This window comes from Temnothorax nylanderi, unplaced genomic scaffold, assembly GCF_030848795.1.
Source record: "Temnothorax nylanderi isolate EJ_2023f unplaced genomic scaffold, tnyl_v1.0 TNYL_tig0063_pilon, whole genome shotgun sequence".
Lineage (NCBI taxonomy): Eukaryota > Metazoa > Arthropoda > Insecta > Hymenoptera > Formicidae > Temnothorax > Temnothorax nylanderi.
The window spans coordinates 146,200-172,811 of NW_027249125.1; the positions used below are offsets into that span (position 1 = coordinate 146,200).

Genomic DNA, 26,612 nt, shown 5'->3' on the forward strand with positions numbered 1-26,612 from the left:
TCTAACGAGAAGCAAAACCAGTGACTAGACATTTGTACACCAGCACACACTTTTACAATATCGCAATAGCGTCAATAGCGCACAATGTTTCATTATTAAATTATCAATAATTTTCATCGTAATCTCAAATAATTTGTGCAGTTACACGATCGCGATATAACAGGCGTAAGATGTAGAAAATTAATGCAATTATAATTTCACGATAGATTAATTTACGACGAGAATTAGCACGCAGTTAAGTGATGCCTTAAGTCCTGCCAACACTTCGACGAGAGATTCTCCTTCCAACGAGATTTCTCCATCAACGCTTCGCTCAAGCCGGTTTTGACGGCCGTGTAAAGAATAAAGAATGCATCGGATCGCGCGATCGGGACGCGAACGATATAGAAAATCACGTTCGTTCCGCGGCGGGCGCGAGCTGATTCCCGGTGGCCGCGCGCACCGTGGCGGAACACCGTGGAAAGAAATGCCACCCACCTCGACCACCACCGTAGCAGTACGTGTATTCGTTGTAATCCATGGACGGCCTCTTGAGTAATCCCTCGCCCGGCACTAGATCCAGCAACGCGGTGGGGTCGCACATGGAGGAGAACGTACGCCTCTCTTTGTCATCGACGAGAGCGAAAATGTAGACGTGGGCGACGAGCCGCGACCTCGTCGCGATCTACGGCTACGCTTCGAGGGCGCCGAGTAAACAGCGTCGCGATCACATATGCACACGTCGTCTGGGTCTCGAATCACCCCAGGAGAAAGAGAGAGAGGCGTGTATAAACGATCCTTCCGGTTTGAACTTCAAAGGGGAGAGAGACCCGCGACGTCGATGGATGGCGCGCGCCCGCGTACGACAAAGCGCGCGAAACCCCACGGTATCCCAAATTAAACCTCGCCGCGAGCGCACGTAGTCGTTGAAATACGACGAGGCGAGAGAGAAAGGCGAGTGGAAACCCTCGGTGCACCTGTTCCCCCGTTTTACACGCGAGGGTGGGAAAGAAGTGCGCTCGTTCTCGAATTCGCGCAGCCGGACTGTCGTCTGTCGCGGACGGCGGTCACCTCGGGCATCGTTGGCGTTACCTCTTTTGCGGGGCACACGGTCGTTTCGATCGGCACCGCATTCATTCACTTGCACTTGGCGATGCACAGAATTTCACAGGCACTCCGCGCGATCCACTTTCGATCTCTCGGAACTCAACGTCGGTTCACGGTGCGCACATTTCGCATCAGAACGTGCCCTTCGCGAGAAGTTGAGAAGTCGGAGCGCAGAATTGCGGGTCTAATGCGCAATCCATTGAGTATTCACGTTTGTCACTTTGTTACGTGTCACGAGTAACTGCGGGCAGCCGTGCGGTTCTCTTTCTCGTCACGACGGAGATTAATAATAATCTGTTTGGTCCCGTGACTCGCGCGGGACAGGCCGTGACCAATTGAAAGCGGGGCACAGCGTGGGACTAGTCGGGTTGCTCCGAAAAATTTCGGAGTAGATGACGAGGGTACGGGTTCAATTTGTTCCGCCGCGAATTTTTCGATCGACCGATAAACGACCACCGGCGATTCCGTCCTCCCGCATCGACGATGTCCAGCAACGTTGGGGAAGCGACCTCGCGCTCGCTCGTGGAAACCGGATGTCCCCTCGGTCACGTCACTTCGCCGAAGGAGAGAGAGAGGCCCGGTCGATCGACGTCCTGTCGTGCAGACCGGGGTGTCAGCGGAGACGCGGATTGCGAAAATGTGTTCCGAGAAAATTTCAGGCGACCGCGCGATGCGGGTTGTCGGTGGTCCGTACACGCGACCGGTTCACGCGATCCTCGAACAATTTCCCTTTTATGGCCGCGCGATCTATCATCTGACCGCACGAGATCCGACGAGTGATTCAACGTCCGGGTTCACTGTTTTGTTTTTCCACACTCGATCGGATCGCGGATCGGCACACGCATCGACCTTGCGAAGACCCACGCGACGCGATCTCCGTGGACCGTCGAGAACCGTTCCTCGTCACACTCCTTTGGAAGAACCGCACGCTTGCGCGGTCGGTGACAGACTGAGGATAGAGGGGCAACCGATGACTCCCGACACCGTGGAGGACGGTGGATGGTGAAGTAGTGGGGAAGGTAAGAGAGTGGGGTAGGGTGATCCTTCGGCGGCGCGGCGGGGAGGTTTGCGTAAGGGGCATTTTGGAGCAAGGGTGCGGAGGAGGCTTTGGGTGAGACTAGGCTGGTGGGGCGAAGGGGTCCGTCCGGGAAAGGGGAGCGCGGAGAGAGGGGAAGGGACAACAGCCGGTCCTCGACGATCACGGCACCCACTACTCCACTGATGCTGCAGCGGATCCCGTCGAAAGAAGACCCGTTCTCTTTCACGCGCCGCCGCCCGCCTGGTCCGGCTCTTCTTCAGGTTCTCGCACCTCATCTTCCTGCCATCTCCGGCGGCCAGGGGCGGATATGCTACGTGAAAACTAACGAAATTCAAGTCCCGCCCCACCGGAAAATCCCGCGAAACAATATCCTTAGGAGTTCTTCCGATAAACATCGATGAGAGCAAGCTGACACTTAACTGATTTCGCCTAGTTCTTTTCCAGCGTACTGTTCCTAGTAATTTCTTTTTTGTAATTTCTAGTTTAGGAGAAGCCATGAAATCAATTAAACTTAGAATTAATTTCAACTTGGTATATGCAGCCACGTTTCTTAGAAAATTAAAATTGTAGACTTTGTTACATTAACATATATCGCAAGAGCACATTTTTCTTCAATGTCCCTCTCGCTGTCCCACTGAATCCCAAAAATTATTAGCTTCGTACTTCGAGGCGGCCACCATCCGTTCCTGGCCCCGTTCGTTTTATTGGGATGACCGGTTTCGGGCGGTTGATGAACGATTAAAGTGTATCGCGAATATTAAACGCAGAAAGGGAAAGGGAGGGCCCGCGAACGGGATAACGAGGTATGTTGCACCGTCCGTACTCTCGATCTTCGCCCACGATCTTCGATTATTATTGGTTCGGTGTGGGAGCGGACGCGCGGCAGACAGACACTGAGGGAATCGATTAGCGTGGGCACGGCTTTGCAGATTGGAAATCGAAGAATTTCTCCGATGTTATTCGTGTGTGCGGGCGATTGAAATGCAGCGGGGCAGAAAAGGTGATTACAAGGACGGTAATCACGGCTATTGAGGTAATATGTCATCTCACAAGAATGCGCGCTGAATGGGCGTAGCTTTCGTATAATAACAGACGTAGCATAAAGTATGAAGATCTACGAATGCAGAGCCACATTCCCGAAGCTGTTACATTTTTTTTTTAATATCGTAAAGCACCAATAATAGCAGATGTCGACAAACGTAGATTATTTGCATCTATAACCGCTCGATCCACAATTATGAGGATTACATTGTGCTGTCGCGTTATTCATTACGTAACGAAAATTGCTCGTGATACCGGCGCATTTATTAATGCAAAAATATCTGAAATCCGTGTTGCTAGAATAGCAAATAATTAATGTTGTTACTGGATAAACTTTGGAACAATGTTTCTCTTCTCCGGATAACTTCGCGGCGCGATTGTGTATATGCGATACACAATACAGGAGAATTTTAATCATTCTGCCCAACTAAAATACACGCACACACACGCACGGTGCCGAAAAACAAGATAAAATACCATATGCTACAAATATTGTAATCGTATATAATATTATTGTTCCTACAATGCAAAATGCAAAATACCATGCAATGTAATCATCGGTTTCGCGCGATTTTCTCATAATTTCGAAGAAAACGCAAAAAAAATCTTTAATATTATATTTGTTTTAATGAACATCGGCTGCAAAAGCGCTTCAGTGTTAATAAACTTTATGTTTGTGCAATAGTGTTATCCGTTACGCAATTATTGCTTTTCGATCACTTTCAATTTATGCTTGTTCTCTATCCTAAACAATGTATGCAAATAACGGTTCTGTATGCAACGCGAGAGGAATGCATTATGCACTATGTCTCGCTCTGGATTTAGAGAAGAATAGAAAGTTAAATGAAGCGTTCTCTCCTAAATATCTTGCCTTATAGCACGTGAGAAAGAGAAAGAAACTCTCTCTACGTTATCCATATAAAATTCAAATTCTGTAATTTCAATGACAAATAAAAAGATTTTGTACTTGATTTTTCTACAAGTAAAAAAATTACAATTTATGCACGCGCCTACGTGTGTATATATACATATATGAGAATGTACATGAAATCTTGTGAGATTTTCTTGCACATTGACTGTCGAGCGATAGCATTTATCAAAATAACAGGTTCTCACGTAGATTACGGATTTAATTGCAATTGTGTTTCCGCAAAAACATGAGCAAGAAAATCTTTTAGTGTCAATAGAGAAATCTTGGCAGCGTCTATGTGAGTGTTCAGGAAATGTTACCGATATCTTCTTCGTTAGTATCGCGTGCAATTTGCTCGCCGCGATTAACACCTCATTCGTTCACGCGATTTTTATCCCGCGGCGAGTTAACGCCCGAAAGTGCGAGTTAACGAGTCAATGGGTGACGTAATGAGACTTAAATGGACCAGAGAATACGATTGTTTGCGAACGGGAAAGTATTGGCGCAATGCGAATCGGGCAGCGGGTGATATTGCATTGTTCGCGGAAACAGGCGAGAGGTGGATAGGATAGAATAGCACCCCCGTAACGGTGGCGTCGTGCCATCTCGCGTTCAAATGTTTGCCAAGGGGTTGGGGGAGGGACGGGGGTTGAGAGATCGTCGACGACGTCGCGACGGCGGCTGGTCGAAGACCGGCTGCTGCCGGTCGTCCGACTGTCGACGACCGGATACCATTGGATTCGACGATCCGTTCTCTATTATGCGAAGTTTACCGCTTCGAATCTGCCATGCAGCGTGGTATTTTGATTTAAAAATCATCTCAATACTGTTTCCGAATAAGGCTTTATAAAAAATCCCCCGGATAAATTTCATGCTTCAATATCTTTTAGAAACGTTTGCTTTTAACTGACCAATTTTTGAGGAAAATAATAAAGTGAATAGGTAGCAGTGATAAAGCGAAGGCTGAAATTTAAACGGAGGAATTTTACTCGCAATATACAATTCTTTATTCGTTGGTGGTTTGTTCACTGAACAAGCTATTTCTTTACGGGCAATATATCGTTTAATTCATAGAAAACTGCGTAACACTGCGGAGAGAGAAAGAGAGAGAGAAAGAGAGAGAGAGAGAGAGAGAGAGAGAGAGGGGGGGGGGAGAGAGAAGATATATATAGTTTTAGATATACAATGGAAATTTGTTTAATATTTATAAAATTATACGCGCGCAAACCATGTTGAAAACTTAGACAATAGCCATAGATTTTAACAGCAGGTTTATACCGAGAAAGAGAGAGAAAGAGGATAAATTAAACTGCATTATCTAAATTCCCCCGGAGCATCCATTTAAATTCTCACGGCGCGGAATTGTTTTTCGCGGGAGATTTCATACAGCTGGGTTGTTATAAAAAATTCATTTAGCGGTCGGCACGTCTGGCGCAGGGAATCCGCACGCTCCTTTCGCTCCTTCACGTGACTGCTCTGAATAATGCGCACGCTTTCGAGTCTCCGGGTTTCGGCTATCGTTTTACCGGGTTACCCGGATTCTCTCGGGTTGCGCTCTCGAAACACAGGGTGAGCGTGACCTAATAGGTAGACGCTTCCCGTGTTTTTCTGTCGGTCCAAAACCGAGGCTTTCTCATCGCCGGCTGTGTGCCGCACCGCCGCACCGCGCCGTCGTCTCCACCGCGCTTTATCCGGTTGGACAGTTTCGCGCTACGGTACGATTAAGTTGTACCTATATCGTGAAACGAGAGAACGGGTAGATAAAAACCTTTCCCCTCTCGTCCGTCGCTTCGCGCTTTAACGGAGCCGAGATAATAAAGAAGCCGAGTCGCGCGCGGTAAATTATGATGTTTCGAAGAAGGCTACCTGGCTGCACGACCGCTTTGCCCGTTGAATCATTAAAACGGAGCGCTCAACGTGCTCTTCTAATTTGCGTACTACTTGTGTGGTATTGAAGTTTGTATTTGTATTTTAATTAAACGCGAAGCTGTAGGAATGATAACGGTATGTTGACTTAAAAGATTCGCCTCCCTCTCTTTCTCTCTCTCTTTCTTTCTGTCTATTTAAACTCTCTCGTTTAAGTGTATCTTATTATAAAATACTTTCCTTGCATGTAGCGAATGTAACTATTTTATCATCAAAGAAAAAGATAATCGATAATTACAATTTATTGCAAGTATAAGTCACGTAAATACATAGGGATGGACTGTCCATTCGAAAATGAACGATAATCGAAAAAGATCAATTTTCTAATGCGGAGATCTATAGCTCGATTTCATTCGGACGATTCAATTCTACCCTCTCTTCGTTACTTTACTCCACTGCGATATTGAAATCCCAGAAAAGCTTTCGGCCGTAAATGGTACTCGACATTCGCGGAAGATGGGGCTTTTCGTGATCCGAGTGCCGGGAGTGCTGGAGCGACCTTGTTTGCGGTTGAGAGAAACGAAAATGGTCCATGATACTTTCTGCTATGCGCAACAAAACGATCTGATTCCATATGCATCGAAACATTGTTGAAATATCTCTATTGTACTTTAAAGAAAGTTCAAATGTACTGAATATATAGAATAACACAAAGAATATCATGTTTTTAATAGCATCTTTTTGAGATAAAACTGCGATATTATAAAAATGAATGAAATATATGATCAGAAATACTAGAATAATCCTGAGATGTGATCTTTCCTTCAGGTCGCTTGTTTATAAAATACTTGATATATTATAATATTCGAGAATCTTTATCTTTACAGCATCAAGAAAATCATTCATGATGGGTAGAATTAGATTACACGATAAAATCTATGCTATGGATTGTCCACATTAGAAGATTGAACTTTCTATAATTATCGTTCATTTTTAAATAAATAACTTTATGCGCTTGTAATACGTTTGTGATTCTTTGATGACTGCACCCAATTATTGCTTCACGAGAAACATTGACACATTGGAAATGTGGCGATATCGACACTGATATTTTCAACAGCCTTATACTTTGACACAGCCTCTTTGTCTCGGAAGAACGTACAACGTACTCCCTCAGGATAGCGATGGTGCACGTTTGAGTAACCCGACACTCTTCGGAAATCCACGTAGCGCCAGTAAACTTTCAAGGTGGACGAGAATGAAGGCGAGAGATCGGCTCGCGGATGCGGGCGGTACGGCACGGCACGATCACGGCATCGCACGTCACAATGCGTTCGGCGTAAATCGACTTTTTATATCGGTGTTTCGCGCGAGAGACGCTCGAAGCCGCCGAAGCAGTCGCTCGTTAGAAAAAGGGTAATCCCCGTATCTTACGGACTTTATGTCTCTATATCGCGAAAGGCATCCCGCCCTACGGACGACTGCGCTTAATCCCCTTAATCCACTATCGGCTGTAAAATAGCCGGGGCAGGCCAATAAAAGTGTAAAAGTGCGAGCACGTCGGGACTGCGCGGGAGGTCCCGATGCGACGATGAGAGAAGTCCCTCGCTCGCGCGGAGGGGGGAGGGAGAGGGATAGTCAGAACGCGAAGGGAGAGATAGGGGGGCATCCCTCACGGTCGCGGCATCTGCATACAAGGATGATGGCTTCGTAAATTGCGGCGCTCATGGCGATGGGCTCTCTTGCTCCGTGCGCTGCACTCCGACGCACGTCGCTCTCGGTCACGACCGCGCGCGCGCGAAGGCTGGCTGCCACGAAAACTTCCTTCTCTTCCACCTTCACCTCCTCCTCGCGTGTGTACCTCATCGCCGGTGTACCGCGGATAAACACGCATACACGCCGGCCCGGAGTTCCGTGTAAGGACAGGTCGCTTTACGGCCGCGCGCGGCGAAGAGATAACGAGTATGTAACGCCATAACTCCATACGGCAGTCTTTACACGTCAGGTGCGCGATGCGCATCGCATTTTTCGGCTCGATAATGCGGCCCTCGCAATCATTTGCATTCAAACGCGGACGCGATTTTCATTTCACGAGGCAGCGGAGGTTGAAGAACGGACAGAGCGGAGAGGGATGAACTAATGTAGATAACATTATAGACGCGTCAGGATCAGGAAGACGAGATCAATTCTAGCACCGCGGAAGAGATTAAAATATATCGCGCGAAGAATAATGGAACGTTTATCTTTCTCTAAGATTTGGATACAATTGCTTAAGAAGAATCGTGACCAAAACGGACCCTCGGGCAGCCAGAAGTTACTGCGATCGTCGAAGTTGGAAAGTTTCGTGATAACGGCATTTCCAATCATTCATCCGAATATGAAAATATAGGTAGTTTCCATAATCTTTCGAACTTCTGCGCTCTTTATTTCCTTAAACTTTGCATATCGCGCGGCACCTTGATGCACTCGCGGCCGACTAAGTCATGGGCGGCGAAGAACTTCCCCAAACGACCACCGGAACTTCGCTCGCACGTCGCCGCCGTGCTTCATCGTTGTTAGTTTGGTTAAACATGCGTTTGTCGCGTTCCCCGTACGAAGAACGGAATAAGTTGCAGTCTCCGCAGCGCGGAACTTATACGGAGCGTACACGGGGGGCAGATTTTATGGATGGTAGCGCGAAGTCCCGTGTTTGGCATAAAATTAACGTTAGTTAGAAACTTCAAACGATCGCCGTAATGTTTGCAATACAGCGACAGCACGGGATCGAGCGACAATCTATACCGAGAACGTAAAACCTTCTAATTTAGTAATTAATTTTCATATAACTTATCATAGGAAGTATCGTCCTTTATTGCCATTGAAATTATCGGATCAAATTTATATCTGTAAATATTTTAGTATCCATTTTTTGTTCAAATTATTGTAAATAATATTGTAAATAAAATATCATATAAAAAAGAGGGAATTATTTAAATTGATGTCCTCTATTTTTGAACTGATAAGGTGGATTGGTGATGTGTAGTGGAAATGTGGCACTACATGAAATGGTTCAGTTTGGACATCTGGCTCGGCAAGATGAATCTAAAGATTACCTTGTCCATCAGACTGCTGGACCCTCCGCTACTTGCTACTTGCAGAGTCACGTTGGACCTGTTCACTGAAATCTGTTCCCCCACGGGATATATGGTAGCGAGAACGCGTTTGTTCGATGACACGTGTAAAAATTATAAATTGATGCGTGGGAGCTTTCACCGGTTCGAAAGGCGAGAAGAGAAAATAAGCGAAGCATAAGGCAGAGTTAAATAAATGATCCTTTCGAGCGTCGTTAAAATTTCTGCATGATTGAATATTATGAATTAAGCGGGGTCTAAATGGCAAATCTAAAAGGCGCGGAGGGTACAGCATTTATCAAGCAAATGGAGTTACATTTAGTCGGCGTTTTTGCATCCAACTCGCGAGTGTTGGCAGAATTATTAAATCCCATTCTTGGGGTAAATCTTTTAAAAATGCATTAGCTTATTTCCATTACCATTCACTTTCGGAACTGTATTATCAATCGCGGGAGAGAAACACGTTCCGAACTCTTTACCATAAAGGACCCCGTCCTCTCGTACCTATAACGCGAAAAAAATGTTGCACGCGAGGGCAGATCTGATCTTTCCTTTTGGAGGAGCTCCCCCGTTCCACGAAACTTTTGGGACCGGCCTTTGGCATCGTGCCATTCCGCATGAAATAGAAGGCACCGAAGTGAGAAGAAGACGAAGAAAACGAAGAGAAGAAAAGAAAGGGATACCGAAAAGAACTATTGACCGGATCGGGATGAAAGGGTATCCCACCCTTTTTCGAAATCCGAGTGGCGCGCCGTCCAACGTGTGTTCGTGCTCCTATCGTATCCCATATCTCCTCGTCGACGAGAGCAACAGTTACTACCACCATTGCCATTACCGCGGGCCCGATCACCACGCACGTGCACCACGCACACGTACGGTTCACACGGAGAAGGAGGTGCAGCGCGCAAGGTACTTTCGTGCACAAACGTAGTTGCAGGCTTTACGAGAGAGCTCGCCTGCCATCTGCCCGATACGCAATCCGCCTTAGCTTCTCCTCCTTCTCTCTCTCTCTCTTTTTTTTACGTAATCCCAGTCGTTTTCCAATCTTGGACTCACGGGCCTCCATCCCGCCTTTCTGCCGGGGTCACAGCCGTGAATCCATTCAGCAGCGGTCGTATTGGTCGTGTCGAAAAATCGAATTCGAGATTCCGGGCTTTTCGATCTTCACCCCCTTCGTGCGAATTGGCCGTGGGATATGTCAACTCACAACTGAGTGTTTCGATCCGACGCGCAGTTTTGTACTTCTGTATTGGTCCTGGAGGCTTTCAATTGTTGGAAAACCCTTTTTTCTATATGAATTCGTAATGCTATATGGACTCGATTCGACACGCGGCTGAATATTTGCAAACCAACTTCGTTTGGTATTGAAGAGCTAAATATAGGTAGACAGAATACTGTCTACACTAATCATTAATCGTATAACTAGTCAAAATTGGAACATATATAGGTATTCGATAGCGTAAATCGAATTATGGAATTTTATTTCTTTGATATTCCTCAAACTTCGTTAGGTTAGTTATAATCGGATAATAATAACACTACTTAGATTGCTCCAATTATTAAATGCATTTTAAACAATTATTAAATGTATTTTTACTTCGTAAAATAGGACAGATATTTTGCCGACAAATCATCATCTAAACTCGCTCTTTGAAAAGTATTGTGCGCTAAAAACTCTCAAACTCCCTCGGACTTTTCTCTCATCTTGGCACACAATGCGCTCTCAATTTTAAGATCTCGAAAAACTAACTTTCCGCGGGAAATTTTCCGTAGATCGTAATCTATTTGCGATATCTGCGACTACTATTTTAACCCGAGAGTAATACGGTGTTGAGTTAGCAGTCACAGTGGGAATACCCGTTTCCTTAATGCACTTCCTGTCCTTACGACAGACTAAAGATCTTATCGAATAGGTTCGGAGCCGTATCTCACGCTTGCTTCCCCTCGTGTTTCGTAGCCCTTACTCGCGAGACCTTCGGGCTAGCTAGTTCCGGCCATCCCTCCGTGTCCGCGAGACTCGTGGGGGGTATCCTTGGGAGGTAGGGAAATGGGGGAGAAGTTCTTGCTAAGGTTTCCTGCGGGCACCTTCGACCGCTCACAAGCGGGGTGCATATCCAATTGTTGAAATGGCGCGATCGATGATAAGACGTCCGCGCTAACTTTAGCCCTCGCCCGAATAAAACAGAAATAGGTTGATAGTCGTCCTAGTAACGTTATTTTACATGACTTACTAAATAATCTAAATAATAACAATTTAATATTATTTGACCTTTTTTACTGTCATTGTTTTATTGCTGTTTTTTGAAAGTATGATGTATAATGTTAGAACAATAATAGATTCCTGCGATTTATTAATAAACGGAAACATATGGATGTAACATGACGTTTTCAATCGATAGTAATCAATAATACTTTTCCTAGTTCTATAAATAAGAGTGCAGCGAGCACTGAATTGGAAGTTTCATTGCCAAGTCATACGTCACGACCTGGTTTAAGACATAATAACACTAACGACATTTCCTTCTTGACCGATTGTGCGTCAACTTGCAACTGACGTACAAGAAACGTCAGAGATCCTATGACGACAGGAGTAAGGATAGTTACAAGAATATCTAGACTATATTTCGCTAACTTGGACTAATCTGCGATGTCTGGAAATATTTCGTACAGCTACGTCATATAGCCAAATGTCATTGTCAAGCTTGAACTTTTCGCCGAGAATGGAATTAATTAATTGCGCCCACCTTTAAATTAAAACGGGAAGAAAATGTCTCTCTTTGTCTCTTGTTTTTGGCGAGTGACGCAAGCGCAACATTAAAATAACAACAATTGAAATAAATTTAATGTCAAATGTGGCGCGCGAAAAACATCTATCTGCGTAAGCGATGTGTATATATGTAAGTCCGTGGTGTGTGTAGGCAGAAGCTTCTTTAAGTTTGCGAGCAATTTAATGCTTTGTATGTACGAGAACAAAAGATAATTATTTTACACGTATTGTAGAATTGAAATTATTGCATTCGAATGACGGGAATACTCCGGCATCGAGAATCGTTATTTTACAACAGACAGCAAGCGGAGGGAACCTCCCAAGGCGTGGCCGACTCTTGATATCCTCGATTTGACAAGTGCTTCGAGCGTACGCCGTACTAATGATAAGTAACGAGCGCCTCAGAACAAAGGATTGGAATAAATTTTCGGCAGTCGACATTGCGCGGGAGGAGCCGCTTATTTTCTGGCGTTTACGGTCGCTGATGCTAATCTCGGAGGCCCTACGGGAGACCTTCGAGTGCCGGCTTCTTCATAGGCTTGCCATCTGACACCGGGGCCTCTTCAGGAAGGAATCTGGTCTGCGTTTCGGACTGAATTATGCTAATACCCTCCCTTCCTCCCCCCCCCTCCCCCGACATCCGTGATTCACGTCGCCCTCTTTGCTGCCACGTGAATTGAAAGGGAGAGAAAGTGGTGTTTCCCGTGGCGTTTCGCTGAAAATCTCCTTATGCCTCTGCAACTGTTATTTTAAAAGTAAATTGCACAATAGTGCGAATTAAATATTGATCATTGTACGCGTATCTACCTTGAATGACATGTAAAGATTATCGCAAATTTTTCTACGTTTCACATCTTTTACATATTTGCTTCGTAATAATATGTCAACAATTGCTTTAATTATAAATAACTGAAAATAAAGCATTATTTGTTTATTAATTTAAAAAGTTGCAAATAGATAATTTCTTCCAGATAATTAATGTCAAAATGCAACTTTAATGTAATTTTTAAAAGCAGTACGTAAATTTTAAACTTGACGCATAATTATCAATAAATTTATTGGTTTTTTCTAATAGTAATAATTGTAACAGCTGTAACTCTGAAATAACATGGGACTATCGGTTTGATCGTACGTTTTATAATACGTAGAATACTTTTTCATATCGAGCATAAGGAAGATGCACCTCACGTGCCATACACTTCAACTTTACAATTTACTTTTACAAAACATATAATATTGCTTTTAGGGTGCTTGCGTGGCCATGAAGAAAAGAATGCGGCGAACAGCAGTGGTCGGCGGGCGTAACTGCAAACAATGTTCCGCCGGTTCCGCGTTTTGTGTAATGTATCAGATGCATAGGCACGCACGAAAAAAACGAAATGTGTGTGGCTCTCCCGGCCGAGACGAATAGTATTGATATTTGGGGCCCACCTCCCTCCTTCTTTTCTCCCAATTCCGCACGTGAGCCATGTGTCTTTTTTTCATGTTACGTCATCTGCAGGCGAGAAAAGTGAATGCACCATGCGCGCGTTCTCGCAATATACCCCAGTGGTTCTCATAAACCACAGAAAGAAGAAAAAAATTGCGCGAAAAAAAAATTAATGTAATATAATAGTAATATATACAAATAATTTCTATATATATACAATCTCTTATTTAATTGCGATAAATACTTTCAGTTTTAATCTTTAAATGCGGTCACGGACGATTCGCGATAACATGTTAAAAATATATGCGGGCTGACCTCGTTGAAGGGCTCGCGTTCTATCATTAGACTGTTTAAAGTTTTGAAGAACGATATATTTAAATATTTATATCGGTCTATGAGAGATATGTGATCAAAATTAAGTCGTAACTCGGGAAGCTATATTCCCGCTGCTCTACTATCGAGAGAGAGAAAGAGAAAGAGGAAGAGAGAGAAAATTCAATGTATCACTGTTTCAATAGAGACTAGAGACGCTTTCCATTATTAAAAGTTCATCCTTAGAGCGTTTTAATATATGACTAAATTACTTATTATTCAAAGACGCAATTAAATTGCAGATTTACATATCTATTACGGCGCGGGTCGTCGAGATTGCCCTACTTGCGTCTATACATAAATGCAGGAACATGATGGATGACACGAAATAAAGCGCGGAGTCGCCCTCAAGACAGAAGTAATTCAATTTCGCTCGGTGTAGGACAGTTAATTTCCATATTAACGCGATTAAACGGGGTTTGACTCGAGGGTTTGACGTTACAAAGATCATTAGATCGGAAAAATTGGTACAACTTATCACTCGTCGATCTTTGCCTTCCTGCGAGCAGGTAGAAAGAGCGGAAGTCGCATTGTAACGCGCGTATAAAGCAGTAAGCAGCTTCTTCTATCGATTTCCGCTTTCAATCTGCGGACAATGCATCAATAAGGGCGAAGTGTGCCGCGAGCAAAGATAACTTTGTGGAACTTCGCATGCTGGCGCGTTCAATCTTCTCTCCGAGCTGTGCGATATCGGCACCAATATTGCGCGCACAAATGCAACCATCTGCACCACACATACACACATACACCCGCACATACACATACACGTGCGCGCGCGCAAGTAAGCCTGTCTCGTAATCGAGCTTTTTAAATATACAGACGCAGAATGTACACCCAATTTAGCGAATGGAGTTCTTGCGTAATAATAAGTTAGCGGTCACAAAAGCCAAAGTACTCTTTCTCCGCGAGACGATATCGCTCCCATTTCGATGGCGGCCACTTATTGAAAGCGAAATTGTCAACTACCGAAGATTTTCGTCAATCACAAAAGGTCGGCGGTACGTGAGTTCCGGCCGGAGAAAAGGGCCGCCTTATCCGCGATCCAATCTCCATTAGGCCGACTGTTACCGCGATTTTCGCGAACCGTTCGACATTTGGCTGCGACGGTCGATCGAGCGGCATGAAAGAACTGCACGGATGCGAGCGGGGGGTACAACATTAATGTGTTCGTTGACATTGTGTTTATCTCGGCGTGTACACTGGCGAGCTAGGGGGTAGGCGAGAGGAAGGGCGAGAGAGATGAAGCAGCACCGGCTTTACAGGGATAATTGAAACGGGCAGCCGCTCAGAACGCCAAAAATAAACAAAGCAAAATGTATTTCAACCGTACTAATTTAAATAACTTTCAGGTCATTGTCCTTCCGATTTTATTTCCAACTTACGGTAGTCATTTATAATTAATCATGTTACTGGTATTAACTTGTATTAATAATTGTGGAGTTCTAAAGCATTAGTTTAGAATTAATTATATCACATCGTGAATCGAGAAGAAAAAGATTGTCTCTCTTTGGATAATAATGGCATATCAAAAATTGGTAAATTTATCAATTTTCCTTCGCTTTAAAAAAGAGTCGACGTACTGAATCCTTAAAGTGATTAGTGAGCCAAGATTCGCAACCAAAATGATATCGCAAAATAGAGCGCAACTGAACCGAGAGCCAATGTTGATGCGGGATAGTCGAAGAAGGGGAAACAGAACGCAGGTCCTGGTCTGGTCCGATGGACACAAGAAGGGGGGCAACGTCCCTCTCCCATGGATGATGGATGTCGGGGCCTTTCAAGTCCGTGGCGTACAGTCCCCTTCCGTCCCGGCCTGTGATTATCTAATACGACGACGCCGAAAGGGGGATCCGGTGGACTTGAAACGCTCGTTCTTGTCGTGCGCAGGCGAGAGGGCAGAGGGGTACATTCGATGTTACCAAACCATAAACGCAACTGTATCGAGCCGGCTACCGGGGTTTTCTTGGGCTTCCCCGAGCCGCTACATCCTGAAAACTCGTTCGCACCCCGTTCCTTTCTCTTTGCCCCCTTCCCTTCCTTGCGTTGATCCCTGCCGAACGACATACGGCTACCCGGAGACCGAGCCGCTCGCGATGAATGGCGGATCCGCGACTAAAAAAAAAAGAAATATGCACGCACGTACACACCGATAGGGTAACCCCTTTAATCTGTCACTGTGCGCTGCGACTCGCGCCGACTCGTGCAAGGAGAGAAAGGATACGCCTGGGATCGCCTTTTCCGGTGGGGCTTCTCCGGGCAATGAAATTACCGGGCTGCCACTCAAATTGGCCCGACCGGCGAACAATCGGGCCTATTACGTGGCATTTGTCAGCATGGCGCTGCTGTCACCGTGCGCAGCGAAGGCCCGTCTCGCATTACACGTTTTCCTTTCGGTCTTCGCGAAAGGGGTTGGCGAGACGAGGGGTCCCGCGGGGACCCGCGGTGTTTAGGCAGGCAACAATGTGGCGTTCTTGCACAACGAAAAACAGGCACGATCGCCACCTGTCGCGACGCATGACACCGGCAGTGGAAGCAGCCTTGCAGCAGCGTGGAGGAGGTAGATCGAGAATGTTGCGTAAATTAAAGCAGACACACGTGTTGTAAATTGATTAATGATTGATGTGGGAATGAGGGGGTTGCGAAGACAGAGAGGTGGTTGAAAAAAAACGAGTGATGAGTTGGCAGACGAAGTACGCAAATGTGTTTCGGCCACATTGCAGAGTCTACGTCACGCTGTTGTGAGAATTTATAAGAAGCGTGTAATTTCAGAACATATTCGAGCGTCGAGTGTTGAAAACGCCAATTTAAAGATTCAACGAAATCTGTCCGTGCTTTTAAATATTGATGATAAATTATATATTATATCACACTCGTCTGAGGACGAGTCGTCTCGTTAAGATTCGTCCACCTTACGATTCGTGGAATAGATTTGGGTTCGCATCGCGGGTTCGTGTCATTTGTCTTTGTCGTCGGCGACAAAGTCACGAAGAAAATGGCGGAGGACAAACTTCCCCCTGTCTTGACCGATCCCGCGCGATCGGATCGTTTTAAACGAGCATGAGACGCAGGTTGGTATCGACCGTTTCGGTTTCGCAGATGGCCAGCTGCGAGGGCTTCGTCGCTTCGATATTGACGATAAATATGGGCGGTTTCGCTTGGCAGCGACAGGTTTAAGAGGCTTTTAAGAACGCTTCGACGATCGTTCCGCGATCTTTCTCCACCTACTCTTCGCCGCTCACTCTTTTCGTCTCCCGCTATGCTCCTCCTCCTCCTCTCGAGATCGCAACGAAGATTCGATGAATGAAGAGCAACCTGCTCCTCCCGCTCGTATATATCCCGAGGAATAATACGTGAAGATCTTCGAAGCATGAAAAGTCGAAAAGCGAAGTCGAACGTTCACTTCGAAGGGAGGGTCACTGTTTTATGCGAAAATCATTTAGCTAGATCAGATATATGTTTCGATTTAATTGTTCGAGTGAAAGCAGATCCGTTTTTAGATGACGTGTTATTCTTGAGAAAGAAACTAGCTAGATGAAAGAGAATTCAAGACGAGCGAGGAATCCAATTGGCGAACTAAAATAATAGAAGTTACGAGAGTCCGTTAACGATAGTCCGAATCCCGTTGAATTTCATTAATTTATACTGGATCACTGTTTCCATACAAAGTCGAAGAGATTCTTTGCAAATGTATTTGATTTATAACTCTGTAAAACGTGATTGTGCGATCCGAAAGTTTTGCCCTTAATAAATGGAACTTGGACGTTCGCGAAGTACGGAATGGTCCAATTATATTCCGCCCCTCTTATGTACGCTTTGTTATAAACTCGGTCCATATTTTTTATCAGTTCTGATAAGCACTTATCGTTAAACGACTCGGAACTTTGGAGGCGTGCCCGATAACTCCGAGGTATTACTCCGAAGTTTAAGCTCGGGAGAAGCGCGGAAGTCAGAATCACTTCGCACTGCCGTCGCGCCGCGCCGTTTCGAGCCGTTTCGGCAACGGCGAATCGTTCCTCCGGACGCAGGATATTTCATCGAGCGTAAAGAAAAGCCGTTGAAATAACGTTCGCCGAGCTAATCGAAGCGGACAGCCGTCGTGAAAACTTCGCGGGTCAAACTTAGATATTAAAAGCTATGTAGACCCGAATTAATTGACAATTGGAATCAATCGAAGAGAAACGCGAGACTTGCAGCTCAATATATATATTTTTTTCACAAAAAATTACATATATGTATCATTATTAAATATATTATATTCTTTATAAAAAATTCAATTTAAAAAAGTTTAATTATTCATTTTTTATCCGTTCTCTCTCATCATAAATCGATGTTTTTCTTTTCTCATATAAAATATGTTATGTTAGCATAACCTACTTCTCGTTCGTTTAATACATTTTGTTACGGGCGACTTCCTTTAATAATGACATTATACATGTATATAGGTAGACGAATGTACACAGTCGATATTAAAAGTTCATACATGATAGTATTAAGGATGTCGTATACCAGCTTGCGTCACATCGTTGAACATCAATAAATCTGATGTTTAAAAAGTCGAGCGGTCTGTGCTAATATCCTCGTGTTTACCCTATTCGATCTTACCCTCGGATATCTGTCTTTTTCATTCCTTCTCTCTCTCTCTCTCTCTCTCTCTCTCTCTCTCTCTCTCTCTCTCTCTCTCTCTCTCTCTCTCTCTCTCTCTCTCTCTCCAGAACTTTTTTCCTTGCTTCTTGTCCGACGTTAACTGGACGGCAAGAGAGTGACCCACGACCGATTATTGGATCCTTCTTTGACCGCAGACTTTACCCTCTCGACGAAATATGCTCGTATCAGCACGCACGAGCTCTTTTATTGACGGTATATTTCTTTCTTTCCGTCTTCTGTCATGATGGTCCTCGGTGGACAGCTCGTAATACCTTTATATGGCGCGAGTAAGCGTCTGAGAACGACACAATGAGAAGAATCGAGTACTGATGCCGCCTAATCCTTTATCGACTATTGCAGACGACATATAGCGTCATTTTAGATATACGACAAATTCTAAGATTTAAAAAAATAGTATCATATTAAAAAGACATTCAATTTGTCTTCTTTCTTAACAACATTTAAATTAAGGAAATCTAAATTAAAATTTTAATATACGCAAAATAACATAATACTATTAATGTGATTTTTCTCCTATAAAAAGGATTTTTAAAAATAAAATTTGAATCATTTAAATATTGACTCGTTTATGATAGAAGGCACAGTATTTTTAATATAGAAAAAGAAAATTACTGTAAAATAGACACGGATTCGATTATATTAGCGACGGGAAATAAGATCCACGAAGATACAATTATTTCATGGAAAAAAAACGCTTGATGGATTACGCTGATGTTCGCGTCTTGAAAAGATTCGATTAAGGGTCTGATTGCTATCCGAAAAACCTCAAAGAGTTTCTTCAGTTGGATCGGCGTAATATCGTTCGGCGCGTTCGGAGCGGAGTGTTACTCTCTCGAAAAGGGTTCGTTCATTTCTTTTATCGGGCTTGAGAGCAGTTAGATTGCCAGGACAAGCGATTTCGAGGAGCAATTCCGATTAGGGGGGAACGGGGAGGGTGGGAACGGGCGCGGTGACTCTTCGGTTAGGAATTTCGAAGGGTGTCTAATTGCTTCAAAACTTGTCACGCGGCTTCGATCCCGCGATGCTCAGTTGGAGTCCTGCGTGATTAATGGAACTTTCAAAAAAGGACGCACTTATCTCGATCCCTTCTATGAACCAAAGAAGCCTGCCTCCGTAATGCGTTTTCCCGGTGATCTGGATCGACCGTCTGTCATACGACGACACGAGCGGGAGACGGCTCGAATCATGTATATGGCCTCCCGAACGAATCCCGAACCTGTCATTAGCTTCTGTCTGCCGGAGCGAGAGCCTGTCTCCACGGATACAGATAATTATGAAACGAATATTCTCCTCCTGTTGGTTTAGACCGATAAGTATTTTCGCGTTAACGGTTAGGCCATTAACGATCAATCACTATTTTCGAAGCTCTTCAAGTTAAGTATAATTGATAGCCTCTCCTGTTATATATACCGCGTGACCTAAATCCATCGAACTTTTTACATAGCTTTATTAATGAATTCAGAATGTACTTCTCTTAAAGAAAAATTCAATAAATTAGTTTTGTGCCTCTTTCTCTCTCTCTCTTCTAAATTTTAATATTAAGTAATTGTATATTTAATTTGTAAGTTTATTTTCACTCTCACAATTTTCTGACTGAAGTATTAGTAAAAGTTTTACTTGTACCACTTTTCCTACGCATTACATAGAAATGTTCGAGAGAACATAATCCAAGTCGTTATAGATTCACCTAATTAAATAAAGTAGCGTATTATTTGCAATTCAATCGGCGGGGAAAGAAAAGTTGGATATGTTTCCTAGCTCACCGTGATATCGCCTCGATATTATTGCGACGACAAGCAATAAATAACGCGAGAGAAAAAGAGATATATTCGACACGTTTTAATAATTCATTTAGGAACTTGGGTACTTTCGTGCATCGAGTCCAAGTCAATACTACGTGATACGATCGATGCGCTTCGAGTCGGTCGAAAAACACGAGCACCTGACTACTCGCTTCAAGTGACTGCAGATCCCTTTTTTCTCACTTGCTAACAACCGAGATATCTTTTCTCTTCTTTTTAATAAAATGGCAAAAAACTCCGACACAAAAGGGCGATGAATTCCATTTGCCGTTCTTTCGATACATGTTAGACATCAACGTTTGACTCAATAATTTTCGCGATCGTCATATATTTAGAACTTTTTCTTCTTAAGAAATTTAGCGAACAAGTTCCAATCGAATACCAACAAACAGTTATTATATCTGTTTATGTACTTATTTCTTTATCCCATATTTACTAGTGATTATATGATGTGTTAATTTGCAATGTCTAATGCAAATTAACATTCTTGCAAATGATATAAAAAATTAGGAAATATACCATTTAGTCTAATCGTCTAATAAAGACAGGCTAAAAGAACCTAATGCTTCAAGGCATGATACGAGCAGACAGACATCTGCCACGTTCGACTCGGAACGTTGCTCCGCATGAGCGGCGCAAATGTGTTTGTCATATTTCCAGGCACTCGAGCATCGTCGCGGTGCTCCAAGGAATTAGGGGAGCGCTTATTCAAACACGCGCGGTTAAAAGTGTCCGCGTTCTCCCCTCTCGTACGTATTATCTCGGCACGTCTATTGGCAGCTTTGTACATGCCGCTGATGAGTTACACCATGCCGAGGAGGAGAGCGGCGTGCATGCCGCGTCCCTTCTAGTCGAAGAAAGAAAGCACCGTGGCATGCTTATGGGAACGCAGTTGCGCGTGAAAAATCCGTGTATCGATGTGTCGGAGTCAAACTATAACGGGGGACTCCCAATTCCACGACTGTTGCGCAAACATGTTTGCGACTTTGTAAGTAGAAAGCTTTAACTGTATTTTTTTAAGCAATTAATTTGTAATACATCAATATTATTAAATAAAAATGTTGAATTTCTTTTTAAATAGTCTCCTCTCTCGTTTCCCGTTCACCTTTATTTTTCAAGTAAAACTTATTTTCATCAAGATCACTAATTTTACGTAATTCAATAAAGTTCAAATCAATAATTTTAAAGTGCTACAAATTGAATGAGATAATCAAACCATTAAAAGACTTGAGAAACGAATAAATTGCAATTTCGATTAAATCGGCACATCTGTCGTCGTTAAGGGTTAAATAGATGTGTCGCGCGAAGTACGAAGTACTTCGTATTGCTATTCCGCTTCCATTCGCCGTCTTCCACTGAGTGCCAAGATAAATGTTGCGTGCCCGCGTGATTTCAACTATCTAAACGGATATTGGGAGTACGCGCGTCTGTTTGCGCGCGCGCGCGCGCGCGCGTGTACTCCGACGTGAGTTTACCAACCGCGTTATCCGCGCACAAAAGGCAATGCATTAACGCATACACGCGCAGCCGAGTGATATTGAGATGTGTTAAGGGAAGATGAAGGATCAGATGGAACGTTCAACAGGGACTGGAAGGCTTGTCAAACATCGAGAATATCGACGCCGAAATCGGAATGTCGGCCGCCTCCTCGTCGAGTAGGAGCGTAGTTTTGGAGATGTGTAAGATATAGAGATATGTGAAATGCGAAGCTGTAAAAGATCTGCCAACATTTGCGCAATCAGTATCTCGCGACATACTAACTGTATTAATGATTGATTATCATTAATTGCCGATCGTCGTCGTTGTTACGTTCTATTTATATGAAAGACATTAATATATCTAATATATTTTCGAGAAAAAAAGAAAAAAGATAATCGTGTTGCAAACGAAAACGCTTCGTTCAAGACAGAGCCGACTGCAGTAGATAAACTATCTGAAACTAACGCGCGAGAATGGCTGTTTAGGGTGGCAAGAGAAATTCCTGACACGTAGCCGAGAGTATAGCGGATGGCATAAGAGTAACAGCGTATAACGGAGTATCGAGGGTCGTGATGTAGGGGATTAGCAATTTCTCCAAGTGCGTCTGTGTAATGTCTCTGGGGTATCGTATTGGCTTGCGATACCAATCGTCCGAACCATCGATCACCTTTCTGCTGTGGAAACGGAGCGAGAGTCTCTCTTTCGATTTCTCGGTGGTTACGGGACGTTCATATCTCTCGATATACATATATATTATATGTTTATGTGTATGTATGTGTGTGTATGTATGCATACATGAAATGTACGTATATATAGTATATATGTATTGTATATAGAATGATCCACAATGAGAATCGCATTTTATTCTGTCCGTTTATAGCTCAGCTAAAGTCAATTAACTTCAAATTTTAAAGTTTATAGTCTGTCACGTTGTTTATTTTCGACTCTAATTTTAGAAAGAAACGAATATAAGGTAAACTATGTGTCACTGCCGCGCCGTCGTGGTCAAATCAACTAAAAATATATAATAAAAGTGGCAATAATGCAGTCAATGATAAAAAAAAGTAAATAAAAATAAAAAAGAGGTCTATTTATATAAAATTATTCCAAGTATCACGTTGTTTGGTCAGATAACTTTCGGGCGTAACGTCATTTAACGCGCAAGATCACGCATACGTTTTCTACCGCGCGTGTGTTCAAAGTCCCATCTGGAACTGTTTGTGTTAGGAAGTGTCGTGTTTCGGGTGTTCCATCTGGGCGCTGCTGGGTCGAGGATCATGGCCGAACTCCGTGGAACGTGTAACTCATATGCAACTTGTGTACACATTGTGACACGCGGCCATCCTACGTTTTCCGTAATATTGCCATCACCGCCTTTTAACATATCGGTTTCGTCTTCACGAACGATACGTAATCCCGCCGCGCCGGCGAAAGAAACGCGCGCGAGTTCCCCCGAGAGATTGCACACCGAGTCGTAAATTTTTCGACGAGTTTGATTAAAGTAACACCGTGTCGTAACATGTTCCATGTCGAGGAAAACGGAGGTACGCGAAACGGAATTAACCTATTTAATTTCCAAATGGAGTACCTTAGTACCTTAGTACTCCACGTACTCGACGCTCTCGGGCATTATGGACTCTATTTCATCAAACTTGCGCTTCCTATGTTCGGGAACTGACGGTCCGGTCGGCTAATAAGGAAAGCTCTCGATTTTCGAAAGTAGGGCGAATCACTCGGTCGGAATTTTTCCAACGTTCTCTGAAGAGAGTTCGCGACGCGACCCTCTTTCTTTTTCCGAAGTTTGGAACGTGCCGAGTGTCGCCAGATTCTATCTGGATTTAGCATGCACTATCGATGAATCTGTTTCAAGATGCGATTGTTCCTCGTCACGTAGCACTTTTTATTTCGGCACCGAACCCTATTTTCCTTTTTCCGCTTGGATCGATGCGTGTTATGCACGCCGCGTATATTGACCGCAACTGGACCATCGAGAATTGTTTAGGGCGAACAGATGAGAGATTTCGCGGTCTCGAGGCGGCGGTCCGTCGCGTTTATTCGTGAGCTAAAGCCCAAAAGCGACCGAATCGTTTCGTTCTCGGCGCATGCATTGTCCAGTTCGCAAGAGAGATTTGCATTTTAGTCCCAAACAATCCTGACCGAAAGTCCACGACGGGCACAAAGCCCGTTCGCATGGTCTTTTCTGGATGCCAGACAGCATCCTCACTGGGTGACCGGTTTCTTTTTATCTTCGTGGCAGGATCTGGCAGGCGACTGGCTAGTGAAAAGGACATTGGCGTCCCGTCGTTAGCGAGGATGTTTGGATTACGGGTCGACGATCCTAATTTCTTTTTCGTTGAGGACAATTAGTCCCTTTTAGCCTTTTAATATGATACTGTTGGTACGGGCAATGGGTCCAAAGGGACCATCGCGGGATAGATATTTACCTGGGCCATGGAAAATTGGAAAAACAAACAGGTTAGACGAGGATCTGCAGACCGGAGTTATACGGAGAGAATTGAATTGTCAGTGACCAATGGGCTCCGAGCGACCACGGTGATTTCAGGTGCCTGAGTTGCTTGCGTAGAACGGTTGGTCACGATATTATATTTTTTGTCATTTCATTCGTGTTTGTTTGCTTTAAACTTCTAAGCAGTTTTTGTTAGTTGAAATGCGATTAATTTTTGTTTGGAAAGGACTTCAACCTTTTGTTGTTTAAGAATTGACTAATTGATCTTTTTAGATAGAATTTCAGCTTGACACATTTCGATACAATATTGCTACCTGTTGTAATTATATTAATGTAACTTCATTTTTTCACCCATAAGTAGTTAATCGTTATCTAATTAATGGACATATCGTTTTAAAGTAATGAATATTGGTTATTGTTTTAGATTTAACAATTTTGTTTGTATATTTTAGATTTGTTAAATTTAATGATATCTTTTATATTGTACTAAAATATATTAAGAATATATCAATATATAGGTTTTCATATTATGTTAAAATTATCATTTAAAAGTTTTAAAATTCTCATATTAAACTTGAAATTTTTATCTGCGTTAAATGTGTGAAAAATCATAAAAGATTTTTTATCTTCATAAGAGGTTTCCTTAAGGTTTCATGGAATTTGATTCCACGTAACGTGAAGAAGGGGACGGTCATTAAGAAAACTATTGTAAATATCATTGGGGTTCGAGTTGTAAAAAAAAAATCTACATTTGGAGAACCGACGTTTAGCACCGTGTGACATCAGTGAGGACTCGACGGTTGGATCTTGCGGACGCCATTTGTCTCGGAAGCCGGAAAATTGGTTTCATAAACACAGGGTGCCGTCGAGGGCGCTCTGCATCGGTCGTCTTTCATAACGATCTTTCAATAAGACGCGGACGAGCGGGACGGCTGCATAAACATAAGACTTTTTCCGCTTGACGTGTCGACAAAGTGCGAATAGATGAGCCGTTAAAAACCTATTGGGATGCTAGCTTTGAGAAAAAATTCCAAGTCTGCATATGGTCTAATAACAGAGACGCGTTTCTTCCACCCGCGGTCATTGATGCTCGTGTTTCCGAAGGTAATCCTAAACCATCCTAAATCTCTCTCTTCGATCTCGCGAAATAATAAAATTACAAAGATGACCGAGCAATTTCATCCTCGTGTGTCGAGAAACTACTATCCTACTCGCAATTCAATCGGAGAATCCTAGTCGCGCCGAGATATCTCAGAGTCTCCAGCTTTCTACGAAATCGATTTCTGTGATCTACGCGAAAGCCGACGCGTGTGAATGTGAATTTTATATATAGCATGACTTACTGCCTATAATATCAATTTAGCCTACCTGCGAGAATTCTTCTACCGAATATTTAATTCCGTTACCATCTACAGTGTGTATTAAATTTATATCGCAAATTATATATTGTAAATGTTGATCGCTAATTGCCACATTATTAACTGCATGATCGTCGGGCAAAATTAATAAATAAATACGTTTAATTAATTAACGTTACCCGGCACAATGTTAAAAATTATATCAAGACTTCTACAGTACCCTGGATTGCCGAGAGATGCATCCGGCTTGCATTAACGCGCGATATTAATATAAATGCGTTTTGCCTAAGTAAGAGAGCTTCTAGCGCACAATGCGTGGGGATAAATCTCGTGAGAAAGGATACCGGCCGCGTATAGAACCGGTTTCGCAATTATCCCTAGAGCTTTCTAACCGCTAAGTGATTTTTAATTCGTCGGATAGTCTCGTTTCAGCGAATGTGCCGTCTGTGCGCGATTATTTTTCATAAAAGCCGCGAGACGTTTCTCGAGATTGTTCTCGCGTGCGCATTTTATCCGCGCGCGCTGTAATGATACGTTTTCTCAACGATATGGCTGATTATCCGCATTATCCGCGGTACTTCGTGATTGCGCGCGTATCCCGCTTCATTCTGCCGATAAAGCCGTTCTTACAAATGCGTCTCACGATCGCGTATCGGGATAAATGATACGTATACTCAATAGTCTCCGCGAGACTGTAATTTACACGCGATTATTTCGATAATGCGAGATGTCTACAGTCACAAGCTGCAAATCGATAGCGATCGTTAGAAATCGACGTGCCATTAACTCAATAACCGTTTAATAGCCACCAGATTTCATCTATTCTAATAAATATGTGTATGTGTGTGTGGTATTGATATAATCTCGATTTTTTTAATTTGAATATATTCTGTCAGTTTCAAACTATATCTCTGATATAGTTAGAAATCGTTAGTTAATCTCTATACCACAAATTAAATATAAATATTTAGAATAATGATCTCTCTCGCTCTCTTTCTCGCTCGCTCTCTTTCTCTGGAACAGATGGTTCAGTAAATTTTCTCATCCATTTTCATATTTCATCACTCGTTCTGGTTTAATCCAAAACTCGTTAACGAAAATACAGGACGTTCGGTGTTACGCTTGTTTACTCTAAGGTCTATGATACGACGGAAGCGCCCGTTAAGAAAGGGGTATAAACCGTAACGATTCTTGGCCCTCGGAAGGTCTTCTGATCGGCGG

At 43.5% G+C, this 26,612-nt stretch overlaps 1 protein-coding gene across 13 annotated transcripts in view; it reads right to left on the minus strand.

Moving 5' to 3' along the window:
- Ten-m (teneurin transmembrane protein Ten-m) overlaps positions 1-26,612 on the minus strand; it is a 515,153-nt gene that overhangs the window by 48,983 nt on the left and 439,558 nt on the right. For 2 of the 13 annotated variants that reach the window (XM_071707981.1, XM_071707976.1), the window contains exon 1: positions 478-2,021. The exons of the other annotated variants lie outside the window; for them this stretch is intronic. In XM_071707981.1, the coding sequence (XP_071564082.1) occupies positions 478-583 (106 nt within the window). In that variant the 5' untranslated portion in view covers positions 584-2,021. Of the gene's footprint in view, positions 1-477; positions 2,022-26,612 lie in introns of those variants that run through there. 13 annotated transcript variants of the gene reach the window in all.